Source organism: Phodopus roborovskii, unplaced genomic scaffold (genome assembly GCF_943737965.1).
Source record: "Phodopus roborovskii unplaced genomic scaffold, PHOROB, whole genome shotgun sequence".
Classification (NCBI taxonomy): Eukaryota; Metazoa; Chordata; class Mammalia; order Rodentia; family Cricetidae; genus Phodopus; species Phodopus roborovskii.
The window spans coordinates 28988349-29000409 of NW_026126540.1; the positions used below are offsets into that span (position 1 = coordinate 28988349).

The 12061-nt window shown below is 42.4% G+C and overlaps 1 protein-coding gene across 1 annotated transcript in view; it reads right to left on the minus strand.

Moving 5' to 3' along the window:
- LOC127233008 (myomegalin) overlaps positions 1–12061 on the minus strand; it is a 185086-nt gene that overhangs the window by 56282 nt on the left and 116743 nt on the right. Inside the window, exons 9-17 of the mRNA XM_051199341.1 lie at positions 7001–7144; positions 5937–6056; positions 5645–5737; positions 5319–5531; positions 3871–4029; positions 2888–3001; positions 2583–2720; positions 1734–1913; positions 527–721 (exon numbers count right to left, since the gene is read on the minus strand). Of these exons, the coding sequence (XP_051055298.1) occupies positions 527–721; positions 1734–1913; positions 2583–2720; positions 2888–3001; positions 3871–4029; positions 5319–5531; positions 5645–5737; positions 5937–6056; positions 7001–7144 (1356 nt within the window). The remainder of the gene's footprint in view (positions 1–526; positions 722–1733; positions 1914–2582; positions 2721–2887; positions 3002–3870; positions 4030–5318; positions 5532–5644; positions 5738–5936; positions 6057–7000; positions 7145–12061) is intronic.

The window sequence follows — 12061 nt, forward strand, 5'->3', positions numbered from 1 at the left end:
TTACATGTACATCAGGCACACCTAGGCACACATATGATAATAATTGCAAACTTTCAGGGGGCTGAGATAATGAATTGGGGTCATGTTAGCTAAACACTAGTACCAACTTTCTCTGGGATGAAACCAATTGTTTAGATGAAAAGCTGAGAGTGTTCATCACAATTTCTAAATGACAAAAGATACTTGCATTTTCAGTATGTAAAATTTAGACTCTTTTGAAGTATGTACTATCGTCACTCAAGTCTTGATAACTTAGATAATATTTCAGAATTCCATTCCCCTTTATCTCAATACAATCCGAAGGTTAAGAAAACAAAAATTATGGATACATGTATCGTCTAGGCCACCTGGATGTAGTTAGTGTTCAAACCATTCATTCTGACTGATGAAAACTGTAGTTCATAAACTAGAGGAAAGAAGCCAAGCTGACTATAGAGAGGGTGGGCCCGGGCCCCAGCTCTAGACACTTCCTATCTGCTGACCACGAGTATACCCGGGTCCTGCCTGGCACTGCATTAATGCTTACTTGGCTGGCCTGCTCCCTGGTGCTCATCGATTGAAGCAGTCCCTGGATCTCCATTTCATGCTCCACAGTCTGTTTATTCAGGTTGCTCAGAAGGTCCTGCAGCATCCTCTCTTTCTGCTGCAGGCGCTGGCACAGCTCCTCAGCTACGTCACTCTGACCCGGTCCCAGTTTGCTGAGTAACGTTGCCCTGAGATCCTAATGTGAAAGGGATGGTGTGAATTACTGGAGGACAGAATTTTCTCTACCGCACATGGAAGGGGTTGTGAGGACCGACTCTAAAGTACTTATAAGATTCTTGGGAACACTATAATGTCTTATCCCAGACCTAGCACAGGCCCATGACTTGGATGGCTGGACAGACATTCCGAGTGAACGGATACTAACAATATAGAGAAACACCTAGAATGGCAGCTTTCACGGTGATTTCTGAAGTAAGTAGGTTTCCTTATGTTTGGGCATGTGAGAGTTAATGTAGGGTGGAGCAAAAGGCCGCTCAGCTCATGTGCTTCCTCTGCTGTGTAACTTTAGAGAGGGAGTACAGAACCATGGGCTAAAGGAATGAAGATCTGGGTGAGGTGGCGCATGCCTCCTGTGACCCGCAAGTAGGAGGATGCAAGCTTGAAGCCAGCCTGGATATAAAGCAAGACCCTGCCTGGGGAAAACAAAAAAAAACAAAAAAAGGATCAAGGAAACTATAATTGTAAGGAGAATAACGCCACTACAGCTCCTGGTCTACACAGAAATACAGCACACGGTGCTTAAAACCATGGAGCCCTACCTGCTGAACAGAAGCAGCTCTGCGATGCTGCTTTTACAAGTGACTTAACTTCAAATGTCTAGGTCTTTGCTTTGAAAGCAGAGTATGCTCTCATGAACTTGAGGGTTCACTAAGTTCATTTCCATCAAACTCTTAAAACAATGCCTGATCCAGCAAGTACACCGTAACTATTATAACACAGGTTAGTTATAATATAGACGTGTTTTTAGACCTCATTAATTAGTTCTCATACAGCTTCTCTGAGAATGATAAGTGACATGTTAAGTTTATAGCTGTAAAGAGAATTCCCAGGGAAAGGTAGCTACTCGCGCAGGCAGAGAATATAATTGAAGGCTTGGGTGGCTTGCTCCTGAGGCCTAGAGAGTGCTGCCCTCCCGGGGCTGTGCCTGGCATTCCCTAAACCAATGCTCTGCAGTCCTGAAGCCTTGCCTCCACTTCTTTGTCCTTGTTTTGCAGGGATGTCTGCAACTGCTGAAGGACGCTCTCTTGTTCCTTCTGCCAGTGGCCAGATTTGGTTTCCAGTTCTGCCTTCAGCCACTGGAGGTTTTGACAGGTGGAGGTTAACTGTTCCAGTTCCAGGCCTTTGGCCCTTAGGAGACTCTCCATACTCTATGGGGACAGACATAGCAAACGTAAGTCAGAGGGCACCCACACTTCTCAAGGCAAGAGATTAGTCCCACCTTTAACTTACGCCTAACTGTCCCTTTTTGTAAGAGGAGAAAACACAGAATGTCAAACTAGCATTTTTTAAAATGTGGTTTGCAGAGAGCTAAATATAGAATGCATGATACAATAGGATTGTGGAAGGTGAAATTTCTCTAGAGAAAAAAGTGAATGGCTACTTTAAGAACTGACAGTAGCTAGAAAGGATCTAACGTATGCAAAAAAGCTAAAAGTATATGTAAGGGAAAAAAGTCGTGATATTGATGTCTATCTAATATCAATAAGAAAATATATAAAGTATGCATGTATGTACATTCCCCCAGCAATGCTCATAGAAAAGTGCATGTGCATATCCATATTAATAGACAAGGATAAGAAATTAGAACCACATAAACATCAATCACCATGCACTACTCCCCTCTAAGTATATCATGTAAAAGGAACAGAACTTTGTTGCCTCCCTCTCTACTGGCATGGTGGAATGACTGAATGCTACTTTTCTTTGGTTTTGAAACTCTGGGTCTCAGAGGAAAACAGAGAGGCTAATGCTCCAGGCCTAGTAGGCAATGTGGGGTCAGGGTGGAGGAAAGAGAGCGAGTTGGATTTGGCTCTTACTTGCATGGTAGTTTCACTGGCAGACAGGACACTACGCAGTCTCTCTAAATCATGATCTCGCTCTCTCACTGCACGATGAAGCTGCTGCAATTCTTTGTCCTTTTCTTCCAGAGCAGAGAACTTTTCATCTATAGCCCGCTGCAAGGAAAGAAAGGCTCCTAAAGTCCAGAGAGTCCACTAAACTATCGCCTTTATCAATTAGATTCCAGATGGGAAAGAACAGAGACCAGAAACCCCAATGCAGTCATTTTGACACCAACTGCAGCTAGAACCATTGGCAGTGGGGTGGGGAACTGGCTGCTCACCTCCAGATCAACAGCTCGGTCTTGTATTTGCTGCTGCATTTTTTCAAGCAACACCTCATTTGTTTCTAGAGTTTTGTCTGGGTTATCTCCATATTGTAGGAGCTCCTGAAGTTCCTAACAAGACAAAAGTACTTTCCTTTATTCCTTTACCTCTTAGCTGAACTTCTTTATTTCTTTTCTGAGAAATGTGTTATTTAGCACACACACACACACACACACACAAACAAACAAACAAACAAAACAAAAACCTCAGTGATAACAGGCACATAAATTGCTAATAATTCTGTAATCAGGGGAGCCAGTCTGCTCATGGAAACACAGTACACACTGCCTGACTCTGCCTAAAGGTGTTGGTAAAGATCTCACAAAAGATTTGGAGTTAGGCCTGGTGGAGCATTCCTGTAACGCCAGCACACAGGAGGCAGAGACATGTGGATTTCTGTAAGTTACACACCAGCCTGGTCTACATTATCTCCAGGTCAGCCAGGGCCACATAGTCAGACCCTGTCTCAGAATAAAACAAAACCAAATACAACAAAAAGATATTTCCCAAGTGAAGATGTGGCATGGGTACATCTGTGAAGGGGTGGGAATTACATGCAATGGTATGTAAAGAGAATATGATCTGAAATTTAAGAGATCCAATGCCCTTAAAGCTTAGAGTAGGTAACAACTGATCATGCCTCCTTTTGCCCCATTTTTTCCTGAAATTTTCATGCTATCACTGAATTCTGTGGAAGTTTTTATCTTCTGTCATGTCTTCATATAGCAGTGTCTGACTCGGAGCTGTTCTGCTTGCTGAATATTGCCTATACTGTTTATGTGTGCACATACAGTTATTTACTTTCTGGGTAGCACGCTGCTTCATGGATTCCAATTTCTAGTCATTTTACATGCTCCACCACTCATACAGGAGGCACCAGGTAGGCCTTGGGATAGGCATTTGGGAGCTCCGGATGCCTAGCTCTCATCTGGGAACTCACCTGAAGCAGTTGCTCTTTGAGTTGCAGACTTTGATGTAGATGTTGAATGTCTTGCTCCCGGATTCGAATCTCATTGTATTTTTCCATCTCCAGAGTATGAAGCTGTTGGTTCCTACTGTGCAATTCTCCTTGGAGGTGTTGTAAGGCTTTTCGTAATTCCTGAAACAAATACGTCCTCTTTGAAAAGTGACCTTTCCACATGACCATTAAGTATGAAGGTCTTAATACTTTCAAGGCAAGCTGGGCACGATGGCCCCTGCCTATAATCTCAGCCTCCAGATGGCCCAAGATAGAAGGATCCCAAATTCAAGGCCAGCCTAGGTTACATAATTCAATCTCATCCTCAAAACAAAACAGACGAAAACTACATGATAAAATAAAAAGCAGCAGAAAATACCACTATTTAAGTTGACACAGAAAAGTCTATAGGATATAAACAAAATGGGATATGAAAGCTTATGAAAATTGTGGAGTAGAAAGTCGATTGGCCAGCATAGCTCAGTGTTCACTTTCTGACTTGGAAGGATAGCTCTGTAGTCTCCTTGAGGGACAGTCTGCACTGTACCACTGGACCTTTACTAAGCTCAGTGCTTCTATGTCTTTCCTCCCTAAAGAATTCAGCTTCTTAGTGTGTATTATACCTCAACCCTGCAGGATAGCTGAAATTATAGCATTTCTAAAGGAAATTCAGGGCTCAAAATTAGTTTCTGAACTACTAAAATAGGAGATATAGCATGTGCCCTGTGTTAGCAAGACAGAGGAACTATTTCAGAATGGTATAATGCTTACATATATTTACATTACATGGCTAATTATAATTGTAAATGCCCTTCCCTACTTTACTCAATGACTTTTACATTTTAATTTATCCATTTACTTATTTTATTATGTGTGTGTGTGCACACATGTATGTGTGTGTGTGTGTTATGCATGTGTGCAAGGATGTATGTGTGGAGGTCAAAGGGAACCACATTCAGGAATTAGTTCTCTCCTTCCAGCAGAAGTCCTGGGGCTCGGCTGCTTGTGAGGCAAGCATTTTCTCCTTGCTGAGACATCTCATCCACCAGCTGACTTTATCCTCTGAGAATGACTTCAGATCCCTCCTCCTTCATGAAGCCTTCCCCATGACTTCTTTCCTTAGCCTCTCCTAGACACTGCGATAGAAACATAAAGCTGCATTTGGCAGCATTTGCCCAATTGAAATTCTGGCATGTGACTGCCTCTCCTTCTAAAGTAAGTAATTTAAGAGGCAGAGTCTCTGATATTCACAATTGTATTTCCAGGACACAGTCTGCTCACCTGGTACATGACCCAGGGGCAGGCAGATACTGAACCAAATTAGACTAAGCAAATTACTCAAGGGTTCAGGTTCAGCACAGACCGTCCAGCTAGGAAGTTACTGTGGGGCAAAGTCAGCATTGGAAGCAATAAAATGGTTACTGATTTACCTGGTTATGTTTCCAAGAAGCTTCCTTCTGTTGCTCTGTCTCCTGGGCTGTAGCCTCTACGAACTGCATGCATCGCTTGACATCAGCCAGTTGCCGTTCTTTCTGGCGTACGACCCTCTGGAGCTTCTGTATTTCAAGCTGGCTGCAGAACAGAGCATTCTGAAGATCAAGCAGGGTCATCTGTTGCTGGGTTGGGGCAATGCCCTCTGAGCTCTGAAAAGAGCAGAATCAGAATCATAAACACAACCACAAGGAGGAAAAGCCTGAGCACCTGAGAGACCTGTACAGCCCAGGGGACGCCACTCCTGCCTGTGGCCCTCACGTACTTTAAGTTGTCCAAGCTGGCTTTGGTGCAGCATTTCTCGAAGCTTTGCCATTGTGTCATTTTGACCTTCGATCACCTGGTACAGCTCCTCGGTCTGAAAATGAGAGAGCAAACTACACATTAGCTCTCCTCTACAGGTGTTAGTAAGAAAATTGCTCCAAAACAGCTACTGAGTGGACACCCATGGTAAGGTTTGCTAGTCTGGTAGGAGTGACTTCTACGAAATACAGAGTACTTATCTACTTTATCCGGATGACTGCTTCTCACTGGTTTGTGGTTACATAACATTTTACCTCACTTTCCCTGCTTTTTAGCGACTCCTTGAGGCTTTGAATTGTCACATCTTGCTTCTGGGATGACTCCTGTGCAGATCGTAGTTCACAGCTCATTTCATTCAGTTTCTCTTGAAGAATCTAAATTCAGCAGAAAAAAACTCTGTTAGCTTCATGGTGGCTTTTTATCCTGGAGAGAATTCCCATGCAGAGCAAACATGAGAGTGTGAGTATGAAGAGAGGTAACAAATATGAACTCCTTCCCTCAATGCTCAGACACCTCAGTTCTCATGCACTGCATGTTCCCTATGTCAACAGCCACACTTCTTTAGGCCCTTCCATAGGACCAAGGAGAGCCTGCTGTCTAGCATAGGACAGGTTACTATAAGAACATACTAGACCAGAAATTCAGGAGCTCCCTTGGAACAACTGCCTTGTAAGCCGACATTAAAACCTATGAGCTGTACAGGAATAAGAAGTTACACTAAAGCCAAAAGCACAACTGGTCTCAGAGCCTTACATAAAAGGTCTAATCTCATTCCCAGATGGCATCATAAATTGGGATGTGTAAGGAACAAGCTAAAACCCTGACAGGAAACAAAGGGAAGGCCTGAACAAGCTATGAGGACCCGTGTTTGATCCTAGAAGCCACATAAAAAGCCAGGCCTGCAAGGTGTGTGCTTATAATCCCAACTCTGGACGGTGGGAACAGATGGATCCCTGAGGTTACTGGCCAACCAACCTAGCCTAACTTTCAATCCCTGGGTTCCAGTGAAACACTGACTCCCAAATACCCAAAGTAGACAGCTCCTGGGGGAAAATACCAGAGACTGACCACTAGTCTACACACCACACACACACACACACACACACACACACACAAACACACACACACACACACGCATATCTACCTGTATACACAAAACTCACACATATACACACAAGAAAGGAAATAAAGATAAAAGTGCAGAGTATACTTTTAAATGAACTATTCCCCAAGGAACTGGGGATGCCACAGTATTCATCTCCCAAGTCCTACCCAGGATGATGGCGCTCTGGATGGCTGGAGCCAGTTCTGACCATACCTTGTTGCTGGCCTCTGTTTGCTGGATTTTGTCCCGGAGTTCTTCCAAGTGGGAATCAGACACAGATTTATCGATAACAGGCTGGGTTACAGGTGTCTCATCTGAGTCCAACTTTTGTTGCTTGAGTAACTTTACAGGCTGGGGCTAGGAGGCAGCAAGGGGACAAGCACATTGAGTGAGTGCCATCAATAACCTGCTTGATTCTCACGTCCAAACTGGGCCTCCTTTCTCAGAGAGCACTCTTAGCAGGTGGCAGGACTGTCTTCAGGAAGCCGCCTGGCGATTTGTGCAGCAACCATGGTTCCCAGTTATCTGAAACTGCCATCCCTACTATGTTCCTTGTCATTCCCTACCCATCCTTACAAACACTGCTTTGTCAGGTAAAGCAAGTCACTCAGAATTTAAAGAGAAGGGACACTTTTTTTTTTTTAAGAACTGGATTATGACAACCAAATACTTGCTTCATTCCATTCCATTCTATGTTTAACCAGGAAATTAACGAAGGCATCGAAGGGTCAAAGTTACATTCCAATTACCTGTGCTATAATAAGCCTGGAAAACCTGTCGCCCTTTTTACATAGGAGCCATACATTAGGAAACAGTATTTATGATCACTAAAACTCCTTAATTTGTTCTACAGTTGATAAGAGATGTCCTTGTCCTTAAGAAATACATGTGGAAGTATCTAGAGTAAATGGCAAGTATCTACCACTATTAATAATTCTAACTTGTTTGCAAGGCAAACAAGCAGCACTTGGTAAATCCGGATGAGGAAGCATGGAAGGTTTTTACCCCCAACCTTTGTCTCTATATATCAAAATTATTAAAAATGAGGGGGGTGCAAAAAATAAACACATAACCATAACAGTCTGGAAGGACATGTACTTTCTAAGAATACTCATCTTAAGAAGTATAAGTTGAACTATATATCAACCAATACCTGAAGATCACAATGAGCTGGATACCTAAGGAATTCATAGACATTAAATCTTCCCCCACTCTCCTACCATTCCCTTTCTCATCAGGAAAAGGAAAGAACTACTATTCATGGTTTGAGTTTTGTTTTTGGTTTTCAAGACAGAGTTTCTCTGTAGCTTTGGAGCTGGTTCTGGAACTCCCTCTGTAGATGAAGCTGGCCTTGAACTCACAGAGATTCGCCTGCCTCTGCCTCCCGAGTGCTGGGTTTAAAGGCATGTGCCACCACTGTCTGGCTCATGTTTTTCTTTTCTTCACATTTTCAAACTTTACCACCTTCCAGGGCCTGGGGTTCCAGCTGATTTTAAATATCTTCCTGCAAGGACTGCATAAAAAGAGTCAGGTGTACTCTGTTCCCCCAGCACTGTTTATGGGGTTCTAACACTATAAAATACAGAGCGCAGGGTGAGGTTCTGTGGGGGAGTACAATTCAGGCAACTATTTAGTTCCGGATCCCAACAGTCTGGGTCTGTTCAGAAAGTGGTCATACCAGAAGACCATTCATCTTGACAGGTCATATAAAAAAGGTTCTTATCTAGATCTAAAAAGAAGAATGAGATGTTGGCAGCTGGCTATGGCGAGTCAGGAATGATGTTCTGAGTACAGGGGAGGAATGGGCTAATGGATATAAAATGTCGACTTGGTTACTTTTATAATTGGAGAGATCTTATAACTGACCACTCACATCAAATTACCTCTTTCTTTCTTCCTTCCTTCCTTCCTTCCTTCCTTCCTTCCTTCCTTCCTTTCATTCTTCCTTTCTTTTTCTTTTTTGGAGCCTGTCTCATAACCTAGTCTGGCCTCAAATTTACAACTTTGTTTCGACTTCTCAACTGCTAAGATTACAAACCTGCCCCTCTGCACCCAGCTTCAAACCACTCCTAAGAATTAAAAGGGGGCAATTAATTCTGTCAGGAAAAACAGGTACAAATAAGGATGTTTTATTACCTTATTTATAAGCCCACAGCTATTTCTGAACAGCTCATCAAAAGGCTGTTTTATCCCCCACTAAATGAATTGATAAAACAAAATCTTAAAACCCTAAAAAGAATGACGATGAAAGAGGTACTAAGACATAGTCTCAAACATAAACACATGGCAGGAAACAAAAACAACCATAAGAGTTCTGAAAGTTGATGGAATGACTCATAAAAAGGCTCAGACTTCTGGGAGTATCCTCTAGAAGCTTGACTTCAATGCTTGCTTTGACAAGAAATAGGCTCACTTAGCCTGAATACGCCTCTTAGTACAGCTCGTTAACTTCATCTACTCCCTCAACACACATCTGTTGAGCACTAAGAAGCTGACACTGTGTTGAAGGAAAACTACTGTATAGGACAAAAGTGACTTCTCTTGATGCAGATTTTACAGCACTTGGATTCGGTGGTACACAATAAATATGGAAATACAGAGTATCAGCTAGTGGCACGTCCTGTGCATTAACACAGGAAAGTACTACGGAGAACTGCTGACTGTTACTTTATATCAATTAGAGGAGAGTTCCTTTTGAGACAGTATCAAATAGGCATCTGAAGGAGGAAATAGCCAGTCATCTTAAAAGCAAGAGGCTCAGGCCAGGCAAGGAGAATAGCTGATGGAATCTGAGCCTGGGAAAAGAAGGGCCTATGTGTCTAGAAGGGTACATCCCAAGAGAAATACAGTGTGAGCCACATGTGTAATTTTTAATCTCCTCACAGCTTCCCTGAATAAACTTTTAAAAACCCATGAACTTAGTTTTGACAATTTGTTTAAGCTAACATTATTTAAACATTTACAATAGAAAAATAAGATATTGTGAGTTTTAAGTATTTGAAATCTGAGGGCTGTTTTATACTTAGAGCATATATATTAGATTAGCCACAGGTCAAGTTCACAAGAGGGAAAACAGGCTGGTGGTGCCATATTAGAACATACTGGACAGAGGGCAGAGTAACAGGGTCAAGTGTTAAGGGTGACACAGCCCAGGTCCTACATTCCTGTGTAAGGATAATCAAGCTGGATTCATTTAAACTGGAATGATAACTGTCTGCAGTATTTCATGTTCACACATTTGCTTTATTTTTGGTTGGTGGTGCTGGGTATCAAAGCCAGAGCCTTGTGAAACTCAGTCCCAGCCCCGACTGCAGTGTTTTCTAGCGGAAAAGCAATCACATTGTTTAAAGGCTCACTCCAGCTGCTCAGTGGTGATGGAAGATTAGGAAGCCCCAGAGAAAGGAGATGAGCCAGGATGCAGGTAAAGGTGGCTGGATCATAAGGATAGCTGTGGAGAGATAAGTGGATGGCTCTGGTATGGTTAACATGCTGTTGCTCCAAGCAACTGGAGTCCAGAGAAGCAGCAAGGATGATGACTCCTAGAAATACTTGAGATATTTGTTGTGATACTTCCCCTGAAGCAACATGAATTATGCCACATACATACCACAAGAGATGATGGAAATAGATGCTTACAATTCTAATGGACAAATGAAATTGTCTCTGATTCTACAGGAAAGCAGCCTCTCTAAGACCTGGCTTTTTGTTTCCTTGGTATAAAATAACTGTCTAGTAATATCCACTCCAAGTCTGAAATCTCAGTCACAGCAAGCTGGATTGACAAAACTAACTCCAGGACTGGAGCTACAGTCCAGCTGCTATGTTCACCTGGCAAGCACGAGACCTCAAGATCAATCCTTAAATCTCTAGTTCAGACTATGAGGGGATAGTAAAACATCAGGCAGGCAGTCCTATTTATTCACTTTAAATCAGAGAACTTAGGGTTCTGAAGGAAGCAGCAAACTAACCAGCCATTCCAATTCCACTTTACATACAAGGAAATGGAAGGCTACATAAGGAAGGGTAAGATACTCCAGGGACAAAAAAAGTCAAGAAGTGTCCAGGGGAAACTAAACCACAGTTGGTGATGCAGTTTTTACTCCTATGAACCCACTGCTCACCATACTGTCAGGAACACTTTGGGATCAAAGGTTTGTGCTTAATGAATAAGGCCAATAAAAACAAAACCAAACTAAAACTTTGCAGGCAGCCCTCTTAGAAGCAAGAACATTTACTTGTATGTGTTTATTTACACATCCACATTTATGTTCACATACATGTGGTTTCTATGCCCCCCTGTACATAAACACCAGGATACAGGAGCAGCAACTCTGAAGCAGAAGATTGCCATGGGTAAGGAATCTCATCTCATCTGAACCATCCCAGCCTGAATCACAGGAAACTTCTGATTCTGTAAACAACTTATTTAAAACATGGGAGGTATTTGCCTATCATTCTTCATAATTTATTCTTTTACAGCAGAGAAAATGCCTTTTCAGAGAAGCCCAAAGGGCATCTAGTAAGTTCCTCTGGGTCAGGAATGTGTACTAAGCTCTTGTGAATTACCAAGTGCATAAGCTCAAGGGTACTGAGAAGATTCTACAGAGTCAGTGATCCTTAGTTTAGTAGCATTAGGGTCATTCCCAGATACTTGGCTCCTAAGACAGTGACCTAACCACAGCATCCTGTCAAATTAATCACTTTCAAGTCAGAGTTAGTATGCATGCTTTATTGATATGAAAAAGCAAAGTAGCATCCAGGCCTAGTGTGCAAAACACAAGGCTAAAAAGCAGTTGTTTTTACTGCTGCATTAGCAGCATTTTTCCTGGCATGTTAGAATCCTAACAGTGAGTCACAGACCTCAAACTGCAGTAATTTTCTATCCTGTTGTTCGTCATTACAGACAAACAAGAACCATCAGTTAGCATAAGGTTAAAGGCCTAGCCTTTGACTACTCTCTAATGTCTATATTTCCCCAAAGGGCCTCATCTATCTAAATACACAGCAAATGTGTAAGCAGGATAAATCCCAAAGGAGCAAACCTTGACGTTGTAAGGTTTGAAGCAAAGGTGTGCTCTTTGCATTTGGTCAGAAAGGAGCCTGTATAAGGCTCAGAGCTCTGTGAATTGCTGTTTACTAAGGAACCACACCCCCTTATCATAGCTTTTCTACTTCAGGGCCAGACAATATAGAAGGAAATTACTACCCAGAATAATACCTTTCTGCAGACAATTTGAAGATCCTGGGTCCACAGAAGGCAAATAAATGATTTGC